The sequence below is a fragment of the Doryrhamphus excisus genome, chromosome 10 (genome assembly GCF_030265055.1).
Source record: "Doryrhamphus excisus isolate RoL2022-K1 chromosome 10, RoL_Dexc_1.0, whole genome shotgun sequence".
In the NCBI taxonomy this organism is placed as follows: Eukaryota; Metazoa; Chordata; class Actinopteri; order Syngnathiformes; family Syngnathidae; genus Doryrhamphus; species Doryrhamphus excisus.
In genome coordinates, this window is record NC_080475.1 from 11,783,332 (window position 1) to 11,806,873 (window position 23,542).

General features: G+C 40.7%; 5 protein-coding genes across 8 annotated transcripts in view; 3 read left to right on the forward strand and 2 right to left on the reverse strand.

Annotated features, from left to right (window-relative positions):
• Positions 1–8,277, forward strand: part of grm6a (glutamate receptor, metabotropic 6a) — a 14,648-nt gene extending 6,371 nt beyond the window's left edge. The window contains exons 8-16 of one of the 2 annotated variants that reach the window (XM_058083261.1): positions 561–700; positions 777–899; positions 982–1,246; positions 2,548–2,783; positions 2,850–3,011; positions 3,081–3,230; positions 4,204–4,344; positions 4,406–4,538; positions 5,860–8,277. In XM_058083261.1, coding sequence (XP_057939244.1) covers positions 561–700; positions 777–899; positions 982–1,246; positions 2,548–2,783; positions 2,850–3,011; positions 3,081–3,230; positions 4,204–4,344; positions 4,406–4,513 — 1,325 coding nt within the window. In that variant the 3' untranslated portion in view covers positions 4,514–4,538; positions 5,860–8,277. The remainder of the gene's footprint in view (positions 1–560; positions 701–776; positions 900–981; positions 1,247–2,547; positions 2,784–2,849; positions 3,012–3,080; positions 3,231–4,203; positions 4,345–4,405; positions 4,539–5,859) is intronic. The other variant, XM_058083263.1, reaches the window with a different exon arrangement.
• Positions 6,558–9,875, reverse strand: tsr2 (TSR2 ribosome maturation factor). Its single transcript, XM_058083271.1, has 5 exons — positions 9,740–9,875; positions 9,334–9,424; positions 7,251–7,342; positions 6,954–7,112; positions 6,558–6,871 (listed from the first exon to the last, which is right to left on the reverse strand). The coding sequence occupies exons 1-5, from the start codon at positions 9,833–9,835 to the stop codon at positions 6,782–6,784; spliced, it is 528 nt and encodes a 175-aa protein (XP_057939254.1). The 5' UTR covers positions 9,836–9,875; the 3' UTR covers positions 6,558–6,781.
• A 598-nt stretch (positions 9,876–10,473) lies between these two features.
• On the reverse strand, positions 10,474–12,983 carry si:dkey-20d21.12 (uncharacterized protein LOC556245 homolog). 2 transcript variants are annotated; one of them, XM_058083272.1, is made up of 5 exons: positions 12,836–12,983; positions 12,059–12,353; positions 11,325–11,469; positions 10,863–11,069; positions 10,474–10,782 (listed from the first exon to the last, which is right to left on the reverse strand). In XM_058083272.1, the coding sequence occupies exons 3-5, from the start codon at positions 11,455–11,457 to the stop codon at positions 10,646–10,648; spliced, it is 477 nt and encodes a 158-aa protein (XP_057939255.1). In that variant the 5' UTR covers positions 11,458–11,469; positions 12,059–12,353; positions 12,836–12,983; the 3' UTR covers positions 10,474–10,645. The 2 variants fall into 2 exon arrangements, with proteins under 2 accessions (XP_057939255.1, XP_057939256.1); XM_058083273.1 differs by lacking the exon at positions 12,836–12,983 and adding an exon at positions 12,678–12,749.
• Positions 12,984–13,068: 85 nt separating this feature from the next.
• On the forward strand, positions 13,069–17,636 carry amt (aminomethyltransferase). The gene is made up of 9 exons (XM_058083268.1): positions 13,069–13,519; positions 14,296–14,463; positions 14,548–14,628; positions 14,700–14,831; positions 15,996–16,074; positions 16,162–16,307; positions 16,485–16,665; positions 16,778–16,933; positions 17,047–17,636. Exons 1-9 carry the CDS (start codon positions 13,397–13,399, stop codon positions 17,220–17,222), a joined length of 1,242 nt encoding a protein of 413 aa, XP_057939251.1. The 5' UTR covers positions 13,069–13,396; the 3' UTR covers positions 17,223–17,636.
• Positions 17,637–18,010: 374 nt separating this feature from the next.
• Positions 18,011–23,184, forward strand: ifrd2 (interferon-related developmental regulator 2). 2 transcript variants are annotated; one of them, XM_058084380.1, is made up of 13 exons: positions 18,011–18,686; positions 19,583–19,639; positions 19,837–19,953; positions 20,042–20,126; positions 20,211–20,335; positions 20,460–20,617; positions 20,943–20,996; positions 21,158–21,336; positions 21,442–21,550; positions 21,739–21,873; positions 21,938–22,066; positions 22,143–22,235; positions 22,354–23,184. In XM_058084380.1, exons 1-13 carry the CDS (start codon positions 18,644–18,646, stop codon positions 22,432–22,434), a joined length of 1,365 nt encoding a protein of 454 aa, XP_057940363.1. In that variant the 5' UTR covers positions 18,011–18,643; the 3' UTR covers positions 22,435–23,184. The 2 variants fall into 2 exon arrangements, with proteins under 2 accessions (XP_057940363.1, XP_057940364.1); XM_058084381.1 differs by lacking the exon at positions 19,583–19,639 and having other exon boundaries at positions 18,015–18,686.
• Positions 23,185–23,542: the final 358 nt, after the last annotated feature.

The following is a 23,542-nucleotide window of genomic DNA, read 5'->3' on the forward strand; positions in this document are numbered from 1 at the left end:
CATGGATGCGCGAATAGCTTCTGTAGTGGCTATTTGTCCTTCTCCAAAACAATAAACGTAACCTATAATCAAACGGCCACTGATGCACCATGGGTTTGTTTCACGCAGGCAAAAGAGTCAGTCCAAACAATCCTGTTCCGTTTCTTCTTTCCTTTTATTACCAAGCAAGCAAAACGAATAAAAAAGGAACAAGGGCCTTTTCCTATTGCCTCTCTTGCTCTGGTACAAAACCATAGGCCCACCCCGGTGCATGCTGGTCCCCTGAGCACCGCCCACCCAAATATATTGCAGGTGCCCAGGGTGCCATCCAATGAAACAAACCCACAAATCAACCACCAATTAACCCCAACAAAATATGATAGACAAACAAAATAAATAAATAACCAACAAGAAAATACCATCAAGGAATCCAAACAAAACAACAACAACAAAAAAATAAATCAACAGATATCAAAAACCTAGGAACACACCAATAAATAGCTCCTACAGCTTCTTCTGAAGGAAAAGTCTACTTCAGGTGTGTTAGATTCAGTTGATCCTGAATCCTCCTTGTCCGACAGGAAGTGCAGGCACCAGTGTTCTCTTCAATGAGAACGGAGATGCTCCAGGTCGCTACGACATCTTCCAGTTCCAGATGACCAACCACAGTCACCCTGGCTACCATGTCATTGGCCAGTGGACCAATAACCTGCGTCTTAACGTAAGTCTCCGATTAGGTCCGATTAAACATCTAACATGACCGAATGAGATGTTAATGTTGCTCGTCTGTCTGTCAGCTAGAAGAGATGCAGTGGTCCGGAGGAGATAAATCACTTCCAGACTCCATTTGTAGTTTTCCCTGTAAGCCAGGAGAGAGGAAGAAGATGGTGAATGGGGTCCCGTGCTGCTGGCACTGTGAGGTAACTTCCTGTCTGTCTATCTAAATTGTCTCTCTGACGCGTACGTCTGATGTGTCTCTCTGCTTCTCCAACCGGTCTACAGCTCTGCGATGGTTACCACTACCAACTGGATGAGTTCACCTGTGAGATGTGTCCATCAGACATGCGGCCGGTTCCCAACAGAACCGCCTGTCGTCCGACTCCGATCATAAAACTGGAGTGGAACTCCCCTTGGGCCTTAGTGCCGGCCGCTCTTTCCATGCTTGGTATCCTAGCAACCAGCACGGTTGTCATCACTTTCATCCGCTTCAATGACACGCCCATAGTGAGAGCGGCTGGGCGAGAACTCAGCTACGTTTTACTGACAGGTACACACTAGTACACAGAAGTACCACACAGGTAAACACCGTAGCTATGACTTGAATGGAATACTGTATTTTTGCTACACTTCAGGCAGTAATGCCTCATTTATCACAGAACCAATTAGATACCATCCCGGCCATGATATTTATATAAATGGAATGTTTTTGGAGCCTGATTACAACCTTCTAAATACATTTTTAACATTATTAGAGCCCTCTAGACTTTAAATAATACCCTTATAGTCACAGGTATTACCCAATATAGCAATAAGCCATTTAAGAAGTAAATATGTAATGGTAATGGTTTAATTTCATTTGAACATGCATCAGATTACAATTGAATGCATCCCATAATCAGTTCACAGTTCCACAGTCCAAAAGGAGTAGGAAGAAGCAAAGCTTATTAAATCCTACCCCTCCACCTGGTACTTTTACAATCAGTAACTGTTACATTTGTTCACTTCCTGCTTTCTATAATACAGTTTAAGGTTTTTTTTTATTTTTATTTTTTAAATAATGTACCTCGTACCGAAGTACGAGGTGATATGACCATCCAATGACATAATGGGTACCATAGTAGGTTCAAGACTCTTCATCCTTGTATTTAGCAAACATCAACTGCTTGTATTGTTTCTTGAATTGGCTCATCGTTGTGCATTGTTTGACTTCCTTACTCAATCCATTCCATAGTTTGATTCCACTTACTGAAATGCTATGGCTTTTTAACGTAGTCCTAGCGTAGAAGTGTCTCAAATGTAGTTCTTCCCAGAGATCATATTTCTCCTCTCTTGTAGAGAAGTATTGGATGACATTTTTAGGTAATTGGTTATTTTTAGCCTTATGCATTATTTTAGCTGTTTGAAGATGAACTATATCAGCAAGTTGAAGTATTTGTGATTTTAGAAATAAGGAGTTAGTATGTTCTCTGTAGGCGGCATTATGAATTATCCTTACTGGCCTTTTTTTGCAGTACATTTAGCGAGTGAAGATTTACTTTTATAGTTATTAGCCCATATTTCCACACAATAAGTAAGATATGGTAGAACCAGAGAGCAATAAAGAGTGTGGAGTGATTTCTGATTGAGAACAAATTTTGCTTTGTTCAATATTGAAATATTTGTGGCCACCTTATGTTGTATATTTGTAATATGAGGTTTACAGCTCATATTTTCATCTATTGTGATCCCCAGAAATTTATTTTCCTTCACCCTTTCAATGTCCACACCGTCTATTTGTATTTCTGTTGTTAGCAAACAGCATGATTTTAGTTTTATATGTGGTGTTCATAGTACCCCACCCCTTCGCAGGAATCTTCCTGATCTACTTGATCACTTTCCTGATGATTGCCGAGCCAGGCGTGGTGGTTTGTGCGTTCCGGCGCCTCCTGCTGGGCCTCGGCATGGCCATCACCTATTCGGCCATGCTGACCAAAACCAACCGCATCTATCGAATATTTGAACAGGGCAAGAAGTCTGTCACACCGCCCAAATTCATCAGCCCCACGTCCCAGCTGCTTATCACCTTCATCCTCATCTCTGTCCAGGTAAGACCACGGGCACCATTTCCTGTTTGTGCTGATGCGACTCATCGGTGTGTTTGTGTGCGTCAGGTATTTGGTGTGTTTGTGTGGTTTGCTGTCGTTCCACCTCACACCATTGTCGATTATAACGAGCTCCGCCCTCCGAACCCTGACCTGGCTAGAGGAATTCTCAAGTGTGACATGTCTGATCTGTCACTCATCTACTGCCTGAGCTACAGTATCATTCTCATGGTAACACATTCATCTCATGAAGCCGCCCTCTGTGTTTTTCCGTGTAACCTGTTCCCTTTCTGTTGCTAGGTAACGTGCACCGTGTATGCCGTTAAAAGCCGCAAAGTCCCAGAGACGTTTAACGAGGCAAAGCCAATTGGCTTCGCCATGTACACCACCTGTATCGTCTGGCTGGCCTTTGTGCCAATCTTCTTTGGTACAGCCCAGTCAACAGAAAAGGTGGGAAATCAGACAAAAGCCAATGGATGCAAACATCACACTTAAATGTTTACGATCAGACCACACAATCGCACACAGAATGCAGTTTTGAAATTAAACTTTTTATTATTAAGGGAGAAAAGTTGGCTTTGGGACTCTAGCCAACCATAGCGAGGGCCAGTATCTACAAATGGTGAAAACCTGGAAGAGTGGTGAATCTTCCCACTCGTCCAATGCGCGGCTGACACAAATATGAAATAATGACAAGTAAATTAGTTCCCCAATTGATGGAACACTGATGGAAACACATTCTGTTTGTGTTGTAGGTCCAATTTTTATTATGTTGACAACTGCTTCCGTCAACTTCAGTTCCAATGTAGCTGACAAAAAGAAAAAAAATGCTCTAAATAAAAAAATACAGTAAACCTCGGATATATCGGACTCGGATATATCGGAAATTCGCTCACAACGGACAGATAAAAAAGAACCAATTTTTCTGTAATGCATTTCCAATAAAAATTCATTGCATGTATCGGATTTTTTATAACGGATTTCGCCTATTTCGGACAAAATCTCCAGTCCCGTTCCAATGCATTTCCATTAAATTTCCCTCGCATATATCGGATGGCCGCATTGTGGCGCTCCGATTCGCCGAATCGTGACAGGCCGCTATACGACGTCATTTGCAGCGTTTGCAGCGTTGCCTGCGCGTCCAGGTACATTGGAAACATAGTCAAGGAAGTGCCTTTTTATAACGGATAAAATCCGATTTACGCATATACCGGATATAAATCCGATATATGCGTAAAACGGACATTTTCTGGTATACGCATATAACGGATTTCGCTTATATCGGACAAAACCAGTGGGAACAATTGAATACGATATATCCAAGGTTTACTGTATAATATAAAAAAATTTTTAAAAAGTATTTCACTGAACTACTGTCCCGAAGAACCGACCTTCAAATGTCACCTTGTGCTCGTCACTCCAGATGTTCATCCAGACAGCCACTTTGACCGTATCCATGACTCTCAGTGCGTCCGTCTCCCTCGGGATGCTCTACATTCCTAAAGTCTACGTGATCCTCTTTCACCCCGAGCAGAACATTCCCAAGAGGAAACGAAGCTTCAAGGTGTGTAAGACCGTGATGTTCTTCTGTTGACTTGTGTTGACGTACGCTCAATTCCCAAAAGCTGACACTTGTTTGGCAGGGTGTGGTCCAGGCTGCTCACTTGTCTCACAAATCCCTCAAGGAGGAACAGAATGGAAAGACCAACTTTGAGCCAGACAGAATGCAGTAAACGCGTGTCGCCCTTCAGCATGAAGGTACTCTAAAAACTGCTTTGCATTTGGCTCTGGCAGCGTAGTAAAGGAAGCAGTAAAATACATTATTCAATGAATGACTATGACAATCTATGAACAGGCAAGTCCAGGGCTTGTCCAAAATGCTAAGCACTGACGAGAACTAAGGAGGAGAAGATTATTTCTCCACTGCACTGGCTTCCTAAATGATTTACAATTTAATTTAATTTAATTTACAATGAGCACAAAATTAGGGGTGTCTATACTTTTTCTGCCCAGGACCACCTAAAGAAATTAAAGGATGAGGGGCCTATTCAATTATTCACGTTTCTTTATTACCACTAATATCGGAGGTCAAGCTGCTTGCTCTGAACTTCCCACCTTCAAAAAACAACTCCAAACATTTTAATGTGCCTTTCTGTTTGTTATTTAGCTTTATGTTTTTTTAATCTTACTGTGAAGCATTTTTGAGTACCTTGAAAATGTCCATCCATCCATTTTCTATGCCGTTCATCCTCATTAGAGTCACGGGTATGCTGGAGCCACCATGGACTGGTGGCCTGCCAATCACAGGGCGCATTTCGACAAACAACCATTCACACTCACATTCATACCTATGGACAATTTGGAGTCGCCAATTAACCTAGCATGTTTTTGGAATGTGGGAGGAAACCGGAAGAAAACCCACGCATGCACGGGGAGAACATGCAAACTCCACACAGAGATAGCCGAGGGTGGGATTGAACTTGGGTCTCCTAGCTGTGAGGTCTGCGCGCTAACCACTCGACCACCGTGCAGCCACTATTTCATTTATTATATATATACACTGTAAATACAGTATAATAATAGATGGGGCAGTTATTTACAGAAACCACAGAAAGGGCTGGGCGTTACTGCGAAAACCCATGACAATTTTCTAACATTAATGATGTGGAGTGCATGAGAAAGCGCATTGCATGCAATGCCTATAACTTTCATATATATATATATATATTTTCAATATTTCACTTTATTAATTCATTCATTTTCTACCACTGCAAATCAATTACCTTCTGTATGATATACTGATTTGTTGTGATGCACCTTATATTTCAATACATTTGTACTGAATTGTCGGGCACCATTGTACAGTAAGGCAGTGTTACCTGACTTTATTGAGCCAAGGCATACATTTCCCACAGCACCTGCTATACATCACTGACACACAGTCGATAATGTGAACATTATTTGTAGAAAATATTATTTGAAGTAATTAAGTGAAATTAGATAGTGGTTGGGAATCACTGCCTTAAGCAGTTTGTTTCTAGATGTACAACTCAAGGAATCACTTCCATGTTCTTTGCAGGACGCCACTTGACCGACCCCGGCACACCAGCTGATGGCGTTATCATCGTGACCATCATGATGCTTCTCTTCCTGCATTGTTTTCCTGATCTTCTTCCCTGCTTGTTTTTCTTCTGGGTGTTAGTGGTTGACGCTGCTTTAAAACAGTGTTTCACAACTTATATTGAGCCGAGGCACATGTTTTATATTACAAAAATATTACAAATATGTCACAAGTATACAGTATATCATAAATTGACTTACTCTTTGTGAAATCTAATCTTTAGTTCATTCATTCTTCTTGTCCTCATTAAGGTGACTGATGTGCTGGAGTTCATCCCAGCTGACTTGAAATTTGGAGTACAGTATGGAATGGTTCCCAGCCAATCACAGGGCCCAATAATATGCATTTTAAGATGGAGGAGGAAGCCGGAGTACCCGGAGAAAACCCACACAAGCGTACTCTCCTTGCTGTCCTGCCTGCAAGGTAAAAACATGCTGACCACTGCTGCACCGCGCAGCAACATAAACATTTGCATGAAATAATTATGTGCCGTGGCGCAGTAGTTATGAATCACTGCTTTAAAGGAAATAAGTGGTTGACTGATCTTCTTGGACATTTATTCACTACTGTAGAATCAGTTCTTAGCAACCGAGCATCCACCGGGTGGCGGCAGAACTCCTGGAATATTTCCTACAATGTGGTTAAAACTGAAGCAGTCATTTTGTAAAATATGTTTTAATTTATTAAGATGATTCTGACTGACGTTGACGTGATATTTATTATGTTCATGTACAAGCAACCAGACCGGTGTGATTAAAAACAAACTGGCCTGCTGCGCTTTACCAAAAAACAATAGCATAATGTCATGTGACTGATCATAATGACATCACCATCGAGTCCTCAGGTCCATGTAAGAAGTTCAAAGATAATCCCCTCTGTGTTACTTTCTCTTTTGAACCAGCGTCCATCCGTCTTCATCTTGAGGAGGATGATTTGTTGTGTTGACTGAAGTGGTGTCACACTCCATGGCCTACACACACACACACACACACACTTGGCTTAATCACACAATACTAGAACCATAGGTATGTTTTGTGTGTGTGTGGTTGCACCTGCGTCTCCGCATCACTCTCTGAGTCTGACTGTGTAGGCGGGGCTGTGACCTTTGCCCTGGATGTCTTATTCTGGGTCAGGGACTGGATGGATTGCGTGAGCTCTTGCAGCGCCCCCTGCTGCCACTGACCAAACATCTGCATCAGTCTAACACAAACCTGAGGACATGAAAGCTGTTATAAGGCGACGAGTGGCGGTAAATACAGAGCTGCGGTATCACATTTTCAGGATCGGAATCATAATAAAACAATGTAATTGTTTATAATAAAATACAATTATGATGATGATGTGTGTACTTGAGGTAAACTGCCGTCATCCACCACGGTGTCAAACTCCTGATCCATGAGGGTGGCGATGTAATCTTCAACTTCAAACTGCTGAAGGTCAGCTGATAATGCACACACACAGCAAAAGAATGGACCCTCGTCAGGAGCAGTGCAAGGTAACAAAGTGAAAGTTAGGAGGGAAAAAAAATTATTTTATAAGAACACAGCATGTTGCGTAATCGTGTACACATTGTGGCTAAATATATATTGCTAAATTTGTGTCAAAGTGAAAGTTTTGCTTGAAATGTTTTCACAAATGCCTTTTCTCTCCTTTTTTATTTGAAGAGCTTGCAACCAAAAGGCGCTAAATCCAATTTTCACTAATTTGCATGTTTTTCATGAGTTTAATAGACCTCTGTCATGTGTATCCAAATCACATATTTTTGTCTTGAAATCATTTAAAAAAATATGAAAAAAAGTGATTTATGCTTTCAACCAAAAGGCGCTATTTCCATTTCAGATTTCAACCAAAAGGAGCTAAATCCCTTTCTTTATTCTGATTGGCCCAAGTTTCCCATCTATTGATAATCTGACCAATCAGAGAGAAGAATACAATTGGCACTGCACATACAGAAAGCCAGTATCAGTGCGCATTCTGTTTTGTTTGTGTACATTTTGATCAAATACGAAGTCGCAAAAATACTGCAATTTATACAATCCTAGTGCAGTTTTACCATGAATGAGCTGGCTGATATAACAAATAACCCAAGGAAAAGACAGAAGAATGAAGGAGAATGGAAGAAAAACAAGGCTAAAAGGAGATCAAATAGCGGTGAAGGTGAGTTGAAATTTTGTGTTTGATTCAGTCCCATATGTGCCATTTGGTGTTAGGGAATTAATGTGCTTGTGGCTGTATGTTGATGTGAACATGAAAATAAGAGATATTCTTGGATGTTTAATTTTCTATTGTTGAAATTAATGACATTTAAAATTTTATCAGTAACAGTGTACTAGTGGTAGGTTATAACATTTGGTTTCTGTAATGTGTGAAGGTGAACGAGTGCATGTGTGGGTGGGGGGGGTGTATTGTATGTTGAGAATGGCTTCTGTGTTGTAATTATTTTATTAGCATAGCACATTAAAGCACCTTACATTCTTTTACAACAATGCCATTGAAGAAGTTAAAGGTGACTTCAAATTTATTTCAGCCAAAAGGCGCTAAATCAAAAAAAAAAATAATAAAAAATATATATAAAATACATGGTGTGTGCAGGATTTTTATAGCATGCATTTTTATGACCTATACTGATAGCTCTTTCATTTGCAATATAGACTTGATGACCAAATAGATTGATATGTGCGTAATTAAAAATCATTGATTTTCTCGAAATCAGTCAAAATGGATTTAGCGCCTTTTGGTTGCAAGCTCTTTATTTGTTTAGAACTGATTTTGCTGAAACTTACCTATGTTTGACTGCAGATTGCTCAAGAACAGAGAAAGGTAGAAACAAACTTTTTTTTCCTAATGATAGATGAGAGTCTAATATTTATTTTGGTATATACCATGTCTACATAGCCCAGAAGCACAATATTATGTATGCCCTGAAAAATCTGTCAAAATAATCAAAAATGGCCGGTACCGAGAGGGACGTCTTTTGAGTGTAGTTTATGACAAAAAAAATGCTTGTTAATAATACACTTGAAATGACAGCATTTCAAGAGTTTATAGGGTGAAAGATGACACATTAATAGAAATATTTCATTATTATGTTCTATTATTATACATGCAATAATATCAGTGGTTTATCTGAGCTTGACAGTAAAAAAAAAACCTCCAATGTGGCTGAATTACAACAATTCTGCAAAGATTAGTGGGGCAACAATCATGCAAAAAAAGACTTTCCACACCACTGTTGAGTTTGAATTAATTATCATATGGTTGATTGATTTACTGATTGATTACTGTGACAGGCCTATGTAAGGATAACGTAAAATAATTTCATAACTCAGTGGTTCCCAACTTTTTTTTGTTGCAGCGACCCTAGTTAGAAAATCACTGTCATAACTTATGCAACATGATGGATGAATTGACAGGTGACATGGTTGTACTTACTGTTGTCATGGAAATACTGCTGGACAACATCCACCATCCAGTCAGCTTTCTGCTGCCCGTACACGCCTCCAAAGCCATTGTCCACCGCAATCTGGAAGGGGGAATGTTGTTTTGGTCAAGACCCAAAGTTCATAACCATAGATGAGCGTGATATTTACCTTTTGTCATAACGTCTTTAGAAAACATAACCATTCTTTCCATATCCATAGATTCGTCACCATTTAATCTCTATTTTTATTGATAACAAAGCACGTCAACGTCACTGTGTAGCTCCCAAGCTCATCTCTCGTACGGTTGTCCGACACTTCCGGTGTGCGCGTCTTTCTATACTTACGTACAGAAACGTGTACGTATTCACTTCCGTATATGAGCGTGTGTCCGCATGCGCGTGTGTGTGTGTTTTTACCTGAAGAACTGGCCAATTATGAAGGACCACTCGCACACCGTCTGTAAACACGGCACGCGAATCCATGGGTGCCGCCATGTTCAATTGGACAGACATGAGCAGTCGATGTCGAGATGCTGATCCGGACCAGACGGAAGAAATCTACAACTGCGTAATAGATCGTGAATTGGAACGACTTATACGGTAGTTTGGTGTCTTTTTATTGGGTTGTAACTCATTGGGATATTAAAAAAAACACATAATACAGAGGGGAGGCCTTTGCTGGGTTGATTTAGGATGACTTATATATATACGTGTGCCACCCATAGTTTGAAAATCCATCTGGAGGATTGGTGTGAAATTTAATTTTAATGTAATTTTCACATAAATGAAATAAAATTAATACAATTTAAGGGGCTCAACATTTAAAAAATGTTTATTAAGGTAATGTTTTTAATAACATTTATTTTTTTTGCCGTTTGTCCTCACTGGGGTTATGGTGGGTATGCTGGGGCCTATCACAGCTGATTTTTGGGCGAGAGGCGGGGTACACCCTGGACTGGTCGCCAGCCAATCACAGGGCACATATAGACAAACAACCATTCACACTCACATTCATACCTATGGACAATTTAGAATGTCCATGTAAACTATATTAATAATAACCTAAATTAACCTACATAATAATAATAATAACAAGAAGACATACAAGTCACCTTTAATTATAGGTTGAAAACAGTCAAATAAATGGTAAAGCTGGCAATAACAGTCAAGGAAAATGCAAAAAAAGAAAGTCCACCCCCACCGCACCTCCATATAAACCTCTTAAACATGTAAAATATCACAACAATAATAATAATCACAATAATGATCAAGGTAGTGTCGGTCAATAAGCATGCATAATGAATATGTTGGCTCCGTCTCCTCTCATGTGCGTCCTCGAGTGACTGTGAGGTTGAGTGTCAGCTCTTGTAGTTGTTGAATCAACAAAGTGAGCTCTGCCGCCGAGGCTTCTTTCTCCCTCACGGCCTCCGTCAGCCTCCAGAGTGCACTTCCCTGTTGTACTGATGGAGAATATTCGGAATATTACAATATGCTGTGATAATAATAATAATAATAATATAAAAAGGAGGTATTTGCTGACCCAGGAAGTAGAAAATGAGTAAAAGTGTGATGAGTAGCAGGGTGATGACAGCACATGCCATGGCGTACGCTCGTGATGAGCTGGGAGTCAACATGTCCTGAAGATGACTCTGCCATTTGCCTCCTCGTCTGCCCACACTGGTCATGTGATGCACATGTGGGGTTCCATTCACAGAAGGTGTATAAGTTGGGCGGGGTGGCCTTGACCCTGGAATCATACACAGTGTGTGTACCCTTATATCTGTGCTACTAGCATATTACTATACACTTATTGCTAGTATTATATCCACCAATTACCTAACATGCATGTTTTTGGAATGTACAAATGCCTTTGTGCATGTGTCTTTTACTTGTGTCTTTGATATGTTATGTACCTTGTACATAACATACTGTATGTGTATGTACTCTTCTATTCTATGTGTATACCTTGTATCTGTTACCAGCATACAATATGTGCATGTACCTTTGTGGTTGTGGTCAGGATGTGTCCGGTGAAGGTCATTGATGGAGTCCACAGAATGGAGCTCAATCTCAGTCAGGTCTTTGTCGCTGACCCTGTAGGCCTGCGGAGTGGTCTGCGAAGGGGGTCTTGACATGGCGACTGTCAACTGGGACATCATTATGTTAATTTATTTTTACACTTGTATGGAGGTTTTATGATGGCCGCATGGAAGAGTTTATATCTATTTACAGTGGTGACTTGGTTAGCATCATTAATCCACTCCAGAAGGTCTGACTCAAACCAAAACAGACTCTAAGCAAGGTAAGTTTTCCCATAGAAAAGAATGTAAATCCAGTTAATCCGTTCCAGACACCTAAAAATTGATGGTTTATAAGTTTTCCTTAAATTCATCAACAGACTCATTCATTGCAGGTGTCTTCTTTGTTAGATCCATGCACAGCAGCCCTGCTTCTGAAACTATGTAAGTATGGCAAGATTTTGTCTTAGGTGAGTGATCCAAGATGGCCGCATTAGTTTACCAAGCACCATTTGTTACATGCACCATATTGTAAAACTAACTGTTGTAACCAGGCAGATGACTGCAAACCGAGGCAAAATTTTTGCATATATGATGGATGTTAACTGAAAAATGTGCTAACCGGGGCAGACATTAACCAAGGTACCACTGTAAAGTCAATTCTTTGCTTCCAAGCAAATCAAATTTCCTACAAAAGCACAGCCATAGGTCTACTTACCTTTATTCACCATGAAGAAAAGTACTATTCCTGTTCTTGTGTATCAGTCATAAGCATGTGGTAGACAGAACATTCAATTCTTTAGTCCAGTGTATCATTCGATTCAATTCAAACCAGTCCTAAAAAAAGAGACACGGCTCTGTCTTCAACAGTACACGTCAGTTTCCAACTGCAGAGGACGTTCGGATGTGATCCCTTTTCCAAGTCTTTGTGACCGGGTTCACATTTAGGATCAAGTCAGCTGCCAGAGAGAAAGAGAGAGAGAGACAGAGAGGCCTTTCCCAAGCCAAGTGTCCTAAAATAGCAGTTGAGACATGGTGGTATTATTAGGTAGACAGGCTAGTAGGGTGGGACGCATACACACACACTATATCCATAAATATATCCATGTCAAAGTGCAGTTAAGTTGAATAAATGAAAAAAAAATATTGATCCCACATACTCAAAGTCTACAAAGTCAGACTAAAAAGTGGACCAAAAAGTGAACCAGGAACAAAGAAAGTGTGTTTTAGCTAGTGCTAATCTCAATCTTTCCCCCAAACATTAAGTGTTTTTAGCTAGCTTTGTTGCTTAAATAACTTTTATACTGCAGACATTTAAAAAAAAATGAATCACTAACTGTTCACCCCTTGAATCATAATGGCGCCACTCTTTTGTAAAACCGGAAGTAGCCTTCCGGCTGACAAATACACGAACAAGAAATTAGTAGCATGACACTATAATGTCCATATTGACAATATTTCTACTATCAGGACACTCAAATAATTGTTTAGATACCTTACAATTTCAATACGTGTAAATTATGTCTCTTCCTTAGGGATATGAAATTGTTATATTACAAAATACCATCGATAACGAAAGTTACAAATCTAGCTAGCTTGCTAGCTATATAGCGAGATCTAAAGCTGGCGCTATCGTCAATCCACTACATTTCCCACAACCCCCTGCGCGTGTTGTGACCAGGAAACCAGTCAACTCGGCTGTATGATAGATTCGAAGTCTAAAAAGAGTTGAGCCACACGCACAAGCGGAAGTTTCAATACATGTAAAGTATGGCTCTTCCTTATTGACATGAAATTGTTGTATTACAAAATACCATCTATAACGAAAGTTACAAATCAAGCTAAAGCTATCGTCAATCCACTACATTTCCCACAAACCCCTGCGCGTGTCGTGACCAGGAAACCAGTCAACTCAGCTGTATGATGGGTCCGAAGTCTAAAAAGAGTTGAGCCACACGCACAAGCGGAAGTGGTGTTATTACCCCACCAGGAGTATCGTCGGACGGAGGCTGGGAGCGACTCGACACACTCCAGCAGTGGGACTTTAGGTGTTGACATGTGGGCTCGCTTGTTAGCCGGGGCTTCGGGGCTTCGGCTCCGGGCTTGCGGTGAACCTGGGATGCGGGCAGCTGGAGGTGCATTCAGGGACCTGCAGCACAGACACGCGTCAAGTGGAGAGGTGAGTGGAAATCATCGGTAACTTAAGCATCATTTAAAACCAAAAATAGATAAACACGGATGGAATGTTTTGAATCACCAGTTTGACACAGGTATTCTCGTGTAGTCATGGTAACCCCATGTTATTCAATTCCCAGTTATAGTGGAAGATTTATGCATTGCAGTCACAAAAGAATTGAATACAAAACCCACAAATATCCATTTTTTATGTATTGCGTAATATAGTATTTGTATGTGGGAACTCATGGTCACATGATAGCAACCACCACAAGATTACACAATATACAGCACTGTTCAAATGTTCATACACTGTAAAAAATGAAAAATCAAATACTGTACAATTATTAGCAATCACATTAATTCGAGGTTATTCCATTTAGCATCAAGAGAGAATTTTTTCCTGCAACGCTATAGTGTTAATTGTGTTATTGTGTGTAGCTGCTCTACAGGACACCACAACTCAATACAAAGGGTCGAAAAAGGAGCATAATAGGTCTTCTTTAATCATTAAGCTCCACTGATAACATTCTATTTAGGGCATTTTTATCTTTTAACAAAGTTTCACTACACACCGATTGACCGCTGTACTTAAGAACGGCCGACCTTGGACTTTTGTTGAAAAAGAAAAGATGTATACTTCACGTGCAGATTCACTGCATCCCATAATCCACTGCTGTTCTGATAAAGCACTCATTTTTTACAATGCTAAAAGTCATAAAATTCCTGAAAAAAGAGACTAATAACATTCCTAAAGTGTCCTGTTTTGCTTTCTTCCAGTCCGCCCTGAAGAAGACGCCCCTCTTCGACTTCCACAAGGCGCACGGTGGCAAAATGGTGGAGTTTGCAGGCTGGAGTATGCCGGTGCAGTACAAAGACAGTCACATCAGCTCACACATGCACACCCGAGAGCACTGCTCCATTTTTGATGTCAGCCACATGCTGCAGGTGAGGGACAGCAGCCAACATGGCCGACTTCAGACAACCAAACACACATTCTCAATGTCTTTCCTTCGATTGTATTTCCATTAGACCAAAGTCCACGGCAAAGATAGAATCAAGTTCATGGAGTCTCTGGTGGTGGCAGATATTTTGGAACTTAAAGACAACCAGGTGAGCGGTATAGAAAATGAATGGATGGAAGTAATCATTTCATAACCAATATATATCATACCAATATATAGGGCACACTATCCCTCTTCACCAATAACAAGGGAGGGATCATTGATGACCTCATAGTGACCAAGACGGACCAGGACTACCTATATGTAGTTTCTAACGCTGGCTGTGCTGACAAAGACTCTGCTCATATGAAGGTGAGTACTGATACATAGATTGTGTATTAACACAGCAGAAGGAGACCCAATGTTGTAAAAGCAGGAATGAGCAAACTGCTCAGTCAGCATTAATAGTACTGATAAGTTCACTGTAAACAACCGGTGACGTGGGGTAAGGTCCAAACTGTTGCTTTGTGATATTTTATGTTTTACACTTCCCAGCTACTGTAGCTCTCCCTTATTGTGGAAAGATGGCAGCAACAAGCACCTGCCTACTTTGACAGAGGAAGAGGAACTGTTCTCTGTATTTTGTTGTCTTGATTAGCAAGAATACTGTATTTTCTGGACTATAAGTCGCTCCGGAGTATAAGTCACACAAGGCCAAAAATGCATAGTTATGTAGAAAAAAACATACATAGTAAGTCGCACTGGAGTATAAGTCGCATTTTTTGCGGGTAATTTATTTTCTGGGCTGCATGGTGGTGGAGTGGTTAGTGCGCAGACCTCACAGCTAGGGGACCAGGATTCAATTCCACCCATCTCTGTGTGGAGTTTGCATGTTTTCCCCGTGCATGCGTGGGTTTTCTCAGGGTACTCCGGTTTCCTCCCACATTCCAAAAACATGCTAGGTTAATTGGTCACTCCAAATTGTCCATAGGTATGAATGTGAATGAATGAGTGTGAATGGTTGTTTGTCTATATGTGCCCTGTGATTGGCTGGCCAACAGTCCAGGGTGTGCCCCGCCTCTCGCCGTAAGACAGCTGGGATAGGCTCCAGCACCCCGCGCGACCCTCGAATGAATGAATGAATGAATGAATGAATGAAGTCGCACTGTAGTATAAGTCGCATTTTTTGCGGGTAATTTATTTTACAAACTACTTGACCAAAACAGACATTACATCATCTTGGAAGGCAAGTTGTAACAATAATAAAATAATAGAGAACAGGCTGAATAGGTGTAAGATATGCTAACACAATGGTTAATCAGCTACACAAAATATAAACATGAACAAAAAAGGTGTCCAGTGTTTATGTAACAAACAGTTTTTTCATTTATAAGTCGCTCTGGAGTATAAGTCGCAGGAACAGCCAACCTATGAAAAAAAGTGTGACCTATAGTGACCCTATCATGTCACACTGAGGTTAAAACACATTATACGGGCTGTAGTCTGATGTGTACTTAATATGTGTGTTATTTCCAGTCCAGACTTGCAGAGTTTAAGGCTTCAGGCTCTGATGTTGACCTGGAGTTCCTGGATGAAGCTTTGATTGCTCTGCAAGGTGAACTAATTATTTAAACATTTTTAAACCAAAATTTTAAAGTAATTTTAAAGTACATTTCTAATGTTCCTCTTGTTTGCTTTACAGGACCATCCATGTCTCGGGTGCTGCAGGAGGGCTTGAAGGAGGACCTCACCAAGCTGACCTTCATGACGTCTGCCCTCGCCACTGTCTTTGGTGTACCTGGCTGCAGGGTGACCAGATGTGGGTACACTGGAGAGGACGGTGTGGAGGTAATTTCAGTAGAAGGGTACTCATTCTTAACTATTACCTATCTTTTTTATCTGTTTTTATATCTTTAGAATGTGTATCTATGTCTCAGAATACAAACCAATATAGCAATGTGAGATGGTGATGATTGATGTGTGTGTGTGTGTGTGTGTGTGTGTGTGTGTGTGACTTTCTGTCAGATCTCAGTTCCTCAGTCCAGAGTGGTAGAGCTGACTGAGAAGCTGCTGGCACATAGCGAGGTCAAACTGGCTGGATTGGGCGCCCGTGACAGCCTGCGACTGGAGGCGGGGCTTTGTCTCTACGGCAATGACATTGATGAGACCACCACGCCCGTTGAGGCCACCCTCGTGTGGACGATAGGTGAAGTAGTTGTGTTTATAGTGTCATTATCCCCCTCATTCTCACCCCTACCGCCCCCACCCCGCTGTGGTCGGGTCTGTTTACTACATCGATGTCATCATGTGGCATGCAGGAAAGCGACGACGTCAGACAAAAGGCTTCCCTGGTGCTGACATCATCGTACCACAGATCAAAGCTAAGACCGCCAGGAAGAGGGTGGGCTTGGTGTCCACTGGGCCTCCGGTCAGACAACACACGCCCATATTGAGCCCTGATGGAAAGGTCATAGGTCAGAAAATACACACTCTCAGCATTTATATTTTAGCATTGTTAAAGGTATTATATACATATACAGTATATTAGTTATTTTTGCATAATAAAGGATGTTGGTTTCTTATTTAGGTGAGGTGACCAGCGGCTGCCCTTCACCCTGCCTGAAAAAAAACATTGCCATGGGTTACGTCGACGCCGCCTTTGCTAAAAATGGGACAACGATTCAAGTGGAGGTCCGGAAAAAAGCCGTTCCCGCCGTTGTCTCCAAGATGCCCTTTGTGCCCACAAAGTACTATTCTGCATAGTATACATACATTCCTATGGTACATAGTATCTTCTAGGGTTAAATTGTGGCGGTATTATGGTGCTTGTTATTTACCAACTGGCAGCTAGGGGGCGTGGTTTAGACTTTCCCAAAGTGCCTTGCTTTTTTTCCCCAGTTTACTACTTTACTGTTGAGTCAGTAATGAGTGACAACTAATACATCAAAATTACTGTGAAGTGCTGAAGTAACCACTGTTGGACCAAATTTACTAATATAGTAATTTAATTCTATTACATTGTTTTTGTTTACGGTATATAACAGCAAACTACTGATGCAAACATGTTGTTTTTGTACACTCTTAATCGATGTATGTGAACATTTACTTGATGAAAGCAGTATTTTGTAATTGACCTGCAAATATAAATCTTAAGTAAAGATGTTTAATTAGTATTATGGTTGTATTGGTTTTGTGAGAATATTAAAAATTCAAAGTGTAAAAATAGGCATGAATTTCACACCAACAGACAACATTTTTAAGCACATACAGAGGTAGATGAAGTGTATAGGAAACAGGATGTTTCCTACAGCCACAGCTGTTACAATGTGTTTTGACCTGGCGCTAAATGGAGGCCTTGGCTGTTATTGGTTTCTTTTGACCACAGTAGTTAATTTGAGCATTTATGGGATTTCGACTTTGCCTCTAAGATGATCATGGACGGGAAAGCAGTGATGTCGACATGGCATCACCAGAAGATCATAGCACTTTTGATGATGTCACCTTGCTATCTTGATATTTGCAAGAATACACCCTTGTCAGTTCACACTTAAATGCTAAATTGACTAAAGACACAGTAATATACATGCTAGGCAATCTTATTGTGATTAAGTTAGTCATTTTATTTCAATTTAGCCGTGACTTTATTAGAATTTTACACAGTTCTGTAACGGAAAGACGGGATCAAGTTGAGTGGTACCTGGCAACCCACTTTTATCGAGCTAACCTGGCAACACCCGGCAGTCGGCGTGCTCTCTCTGCTGTGACTGAGGGGAAGATGGTGGACCTGGAGACCGCATCGTGTTTCGAACTTCGGCCCAAACTCTTTGAGAAATGCTCACATTGTCAACCCGGTGTTACGTATAGATTACCAGGGGATAATCATAGATAATACATCGAGGACAACTGTTGATTTGGTCTCTCCTTTGGTTTAGACTTCTCTCCCCTGGTGGAAGTTAGCTTGAGTGCTGTTCTTGGATAATCAGCATTATTTTTCCACCAAAGAGTGTGGATTTGTGTTTTGAACTATTATCGTGGGAAGCATCAACACCACCCAGATGTCTCCACGCCGACTGTAGAACCAGAGAGGAGCTTTTAATAGTCGGCTAAAAGTAGGCTAACGTTCGTTAGGTAGCCTATCCTAGCTAACTAACCCCCAGCTGGCCGGCCGCTCGAAGGTGCTCGCCATGCCGCGGATTAAAAAAGGGAAACGTGGCTCCACGAAAGCGGGTAAGTGTTCATTAAACCACTCCAAAACTTTTACTGTTACTGTTAATACACTGGGAAAATAGTTAGCAATGTTGTCATGCTCGGCACATGCATCACAATTAACTAACATTAGCAACACGGCATATGTTCTTTTTATCATTCAATTAAGAGTGGCTTTTAAGCAACTTTGAAGCTTTGAGTTTTTTTTTTTAACGGACTGACATGTAGGGCTATACATATTTATATATAGACATGTTTATTTATAGTATTTACATAAATAGCAAACCACCGGCCATGCCAGAAATGTTTTTACTTTGCTGAATTTCCGTGACAGTTATGTGTGTTAATAAAGTTGATGATTCAAAAAGACACAAGTCATGCGTGGTTTGGATTGCGGCGCGTGCACACTCACGTACCGCATATTAAACAGCATAGCTTTTTCTGTATTGTTGACAAATTAATCTTGCCATATTTGCACTCTGTTATGTATTTAAAAACAGTTACGGTAAAACTCTTAATTATTGCTGAAGCCATTATTTATTTACATAAAGGGACTTAAAGGCACAACATTCCCTGCCTCTTCCTGCTTCGAGTGAGTAAGATACACCAATTTAGGAGATATTTTGGCTAACTATATATGACAAAATTTGTGTCAAAGTGAATATGATGCTTGAAATATACCTTTTTTTCCATGTTTGTATAGCTCTAGAACACAATATTCTGTGTGTACCGAGAGTGATGTCTTTTGGCTTGGATTGAATGAGTTAAAAGCTGGGTATAAACAAATTTTCCGATGTTCTCGCCTCCATCACATTCCTATTTTCATCGACATTTCACATCCTCCGCCATCCTGACACCCGTGTCACATACGTACTAAATATACATCATTCATTCCATCGTCCATACGTCGTCTCCAGGATCTTTGCGTCAGGAGGTTCTTCAACTGCAGCTGACAGCTAAAGCCTCCCTGAAAGGTAACGCGTTTGACCCTTGACCCCTTATTTCCACACCAAAATCTGAAACAAGATAACTGAAATCAACTAAATATTACTGTCTATCATCGTGCAAAAACTATAAGCCTCAATAAACAGGACATTTTAAATGTAACATTGTAACATTTTACACACTTTTTTTTGCTAATGATGCGATTACATCCTTGTGTGTGTGTTAGGTGCCAAAATTGGCAACAAGGCGGAGTCAGGAGCCAGCGATGATGAGCTGACATCGGACATCCTCAGCCACTACAGCAGCGCCAGTGAAGGCACCTCTGTGGCAGAGGAGGGCGTAGGTGAGCTGCGTATACATACTGTATATACTTGTAAGTACAGTATGAAATATTACAACTGTTTGACTATTTCTTCCCATTCCAAACACAGGTGGGGAGCAGGTGGACGAGCAGACAGCCCAAGAGGAAATGGAAGACAAACTCAAACAGTGCATCGACAATCTCACTGACAAGAGGTGAGCCCTCTTCTCGTCTTCCAAAGCAATTATCCCAAAATAAAAGAATAAAGCCAAATCATTAAAATATTGACTGGGTCTCAGTGCAAAGACAAGGCTCGCAGCCTTGGAGTCCTTGTGCCAGGCCTTCTCCTCCAAAGTCTTGTACGACTTCCTCACAGAGAGACGTCTCACGGTCAGCGACTGCCTGGAGAGGAGCCTCAAAAAAGGTCACATAAACCAGCACCTGATTATCCCACATTCTTTGTTAGCGAATCTTGATATAACGTTGTTACTGAACAAGTATTATTTGTTGTATTGTTGTATTTATACACTAACGCTTCCTCCATCCAGGCGGTGGAGAGGAGCAGGCGTTGGCGGCCACCCTCTTTGCCTTGCTCTGCATCCAGCTGGGTGGAGGAGATGAGGCGGCCGAGGTCTTCAACATGCTCCGCCCCATCATGACCACTATCTTGATTGACAGCACTGCCAGCATGACAGCACGTCAGAGTGTGAGTAACCGTATACAATACCTATAGAATACAATACAATAGACGGTAAAACGGCGGCGGTAATAATGACAGCAGCTGAAGCTGCTACTACTAATCATATGTACTAATGTGTACAGATTACAGTAGATGTGTATTCCTTGTACTGTATTATCATTCACAGTAGTGATACCAATGTTAAGTCTAATTGGTCACGTTTTACTCTCATGGCACCTCATAATATCCTGCATATAATAAACAATCTGGGGATGCCTGATGGAGTGCGCCATTTTTGTAGTTTATCTTTGTACATTTACTTAGACATGTTGTGTTTATGTGTCCCCCTCAGTGTGCCAGAGCTTTGGGGATGTGTTGCTATGTCTCTGCTGCTGAAGATGGAGAGGTGAGAACATTTTATGGCCAATTGGGTCTTTAGTCATTCATAATTTTACCCGTATAAATGACTGTATGTTTACAGTAGCAGTAAAATACCCTTAAGGATGCTATGTTAGTACTGAATATCTTTGCATTGTAAATTGAGCTTTTGTTTTGTTTCCTTCCCAGGACTTGATCAAGTCGTTGTCCCTCCTGGAGAGCGTCTTCATGTTGTCTTACCCCAACAGAGAAGGAGCAATGCCCACGCCTAAACCTGGCGGTCCAGCTCTCCACAGCGCCGCCCTGCAGGCCTGGTCCCTGCTGGTCACCCTCTGTCCTGCATCCAGACTCTCTGTCCTCCTGCACCTGTGAATGAATACACGATAGTTTTTTATATTTATATTATTTATTTAGTTGTCTGTGGACATGTTTGATTGATTTAAAATGAACAATGTAATAAACTTGTTTTGCAGTCACCTCCCTAAGCTGCAAGCGTGCCTGCAAAGTAGCGACGTCAATTACAGAATCACTGCGGGAGAAACCATCGCGCTGCTGGTGGAGCTGGGGCGGGAAATAGATGAGGTACACACATTGTTAATTGTTTTCCCTTAATTGCTCCCTCACTTATTATAATCACCACTTATTATAATCACCATGCGTGGATTTGTACATTATTTATTTAAACTATTATTGATCTTCTAAAACAAAAGCCTCGCTGTCTCTCTAATTATGGCTGTAGTGTGGTGACTTTTTAATATTTTTGCGTGCAGGACTTTGAGGTGGAGGATGGAGAAAGCTTGTGTGAAAATCTGAAGAGTCTAGCCACAGATAGCAACAAGCATCGCGCCAAGAACGACAGGAGGAAACAACGCTCCATCTTCAGGGAGGTTCTACACTACATTGAGGTGAGTTGGGAAACAACAGCAGTCCATCAATGTGATTATCATTGGCTTTACGTGTCTTCTTCAGAATGAAGACTTCACAGAGGAGAAGATCAGGTTCGGAGTGGAAAGTGTGTACATCGACAGCTGGATGAGGAGAAGAATCTACGATGCCTTCAAGGAGATCCTGGAGTCTGGAGTCAGGCACCAACTGCAGGTTAGCAGTCAGGAATATCTCTTTTAAAAAGATGTTTTATTTACTTTCTGTTTTGTGTTTGTTTGTTTTGCTGCAGTTTAACCCACTGCTGAGGGACATCTTTGGTTTAGGACCTCCCATCATCCTGGACACCACCCTCAAAGCCAACAAGATCTCACGCTTTGAGAAGGTAAAGGTGGTTTCTTCTGGCACAAAAACTCTGGAGGAAGTGACGTCGGTCTCGCACATGTGCAGAACTGATCAGAGATGTTTGCAGAGATTTAGCAATCTTTATGTCTCCTCAACAGCATCTTTTCAACTCGGCCGCCTTCAAGGCCAGAACAAAACAGAGGAACAAAGTACGTGACAAACGGGCCGACGTCATGTGACATGACTGCCGTCGACTGCTTTCAAGCCGCGCGTGCTCTGCAAACAAACAACGTCAAAACCTCGTACCCGCCATTACGCTCTCCACATTCAAGATGGCTGACGCTACAGTTTGGACCACCCTTGTAAGAAATAACATGTTTGCCTACAAGATTGATGAAGACGGTGTTATTGTTACATACTGTGTAACAATACTTTTTGCAGTATTTCTCAAACTGGATAAAAATGTACTGGGAAGCAACAACATGTTAGATTTGATGGAAGGGAAAATTCTAGGGTAGTTAACATTAAGGCTGTTATATTGATGTGGTTTTTAATTGGTGCTAATGCTAACTATGACATCCCCCTCCCACAAATATTCTTGCATCTCATTGTGTCTTATTGCCAAAAACTACACCAGCTCATGTGTGTACTTTTATTTGAAGTTTTTGCAACACTTTTGGAATAAAACCTGTAAGTATAGAAGCCTAATTACAAAAAACAACCATTTTTTGTACTGCTATATTTTTTAAAAAGGAAGGAAACAAACATTTTAAATTGTAATTTATTAGAGTAGAAGTTGTCATTTGTTTTAGTTTTAAGAGAATGCAAAGTGCTGTTTACAGACATAACTATGGGAAGAAGATGAATTATTGGTTGTTTATGCTCTTTTAAATTATATTTTATTGTATGTAATTGCATGATGTACATCGGGATGTATCATAAGAGGTGTTATTTGAATCATTAAAGGAGTGTTTGGAGTATACAATGCATATTTGTGTCAAAATATCTGATTTATTTTGAGTGAATAGTCAAAATGGACGATTGTTGTGCACATTGTGATTTGTATTGTGACAAATTGTTGGGTTTATGTTTTTTTATTTGAAGGGTATTTATTCAAAATTGATTTTGGATACATTATGTTGAATTCGTATGAATATTAAACAAAACGATATATATAAAACCCGCACCAAATTATTAGTCAAAATGGACGATTGTTGTGCACATTGTTATTTATATTGTGACAAATTGTTGGGTTTATGCTTTTTATTTGAAGGGTATTTATTCAAAATTGATTTTGGATACATTGTTAAATTCGTATGAATATTAAACAAAACGATATATATATAT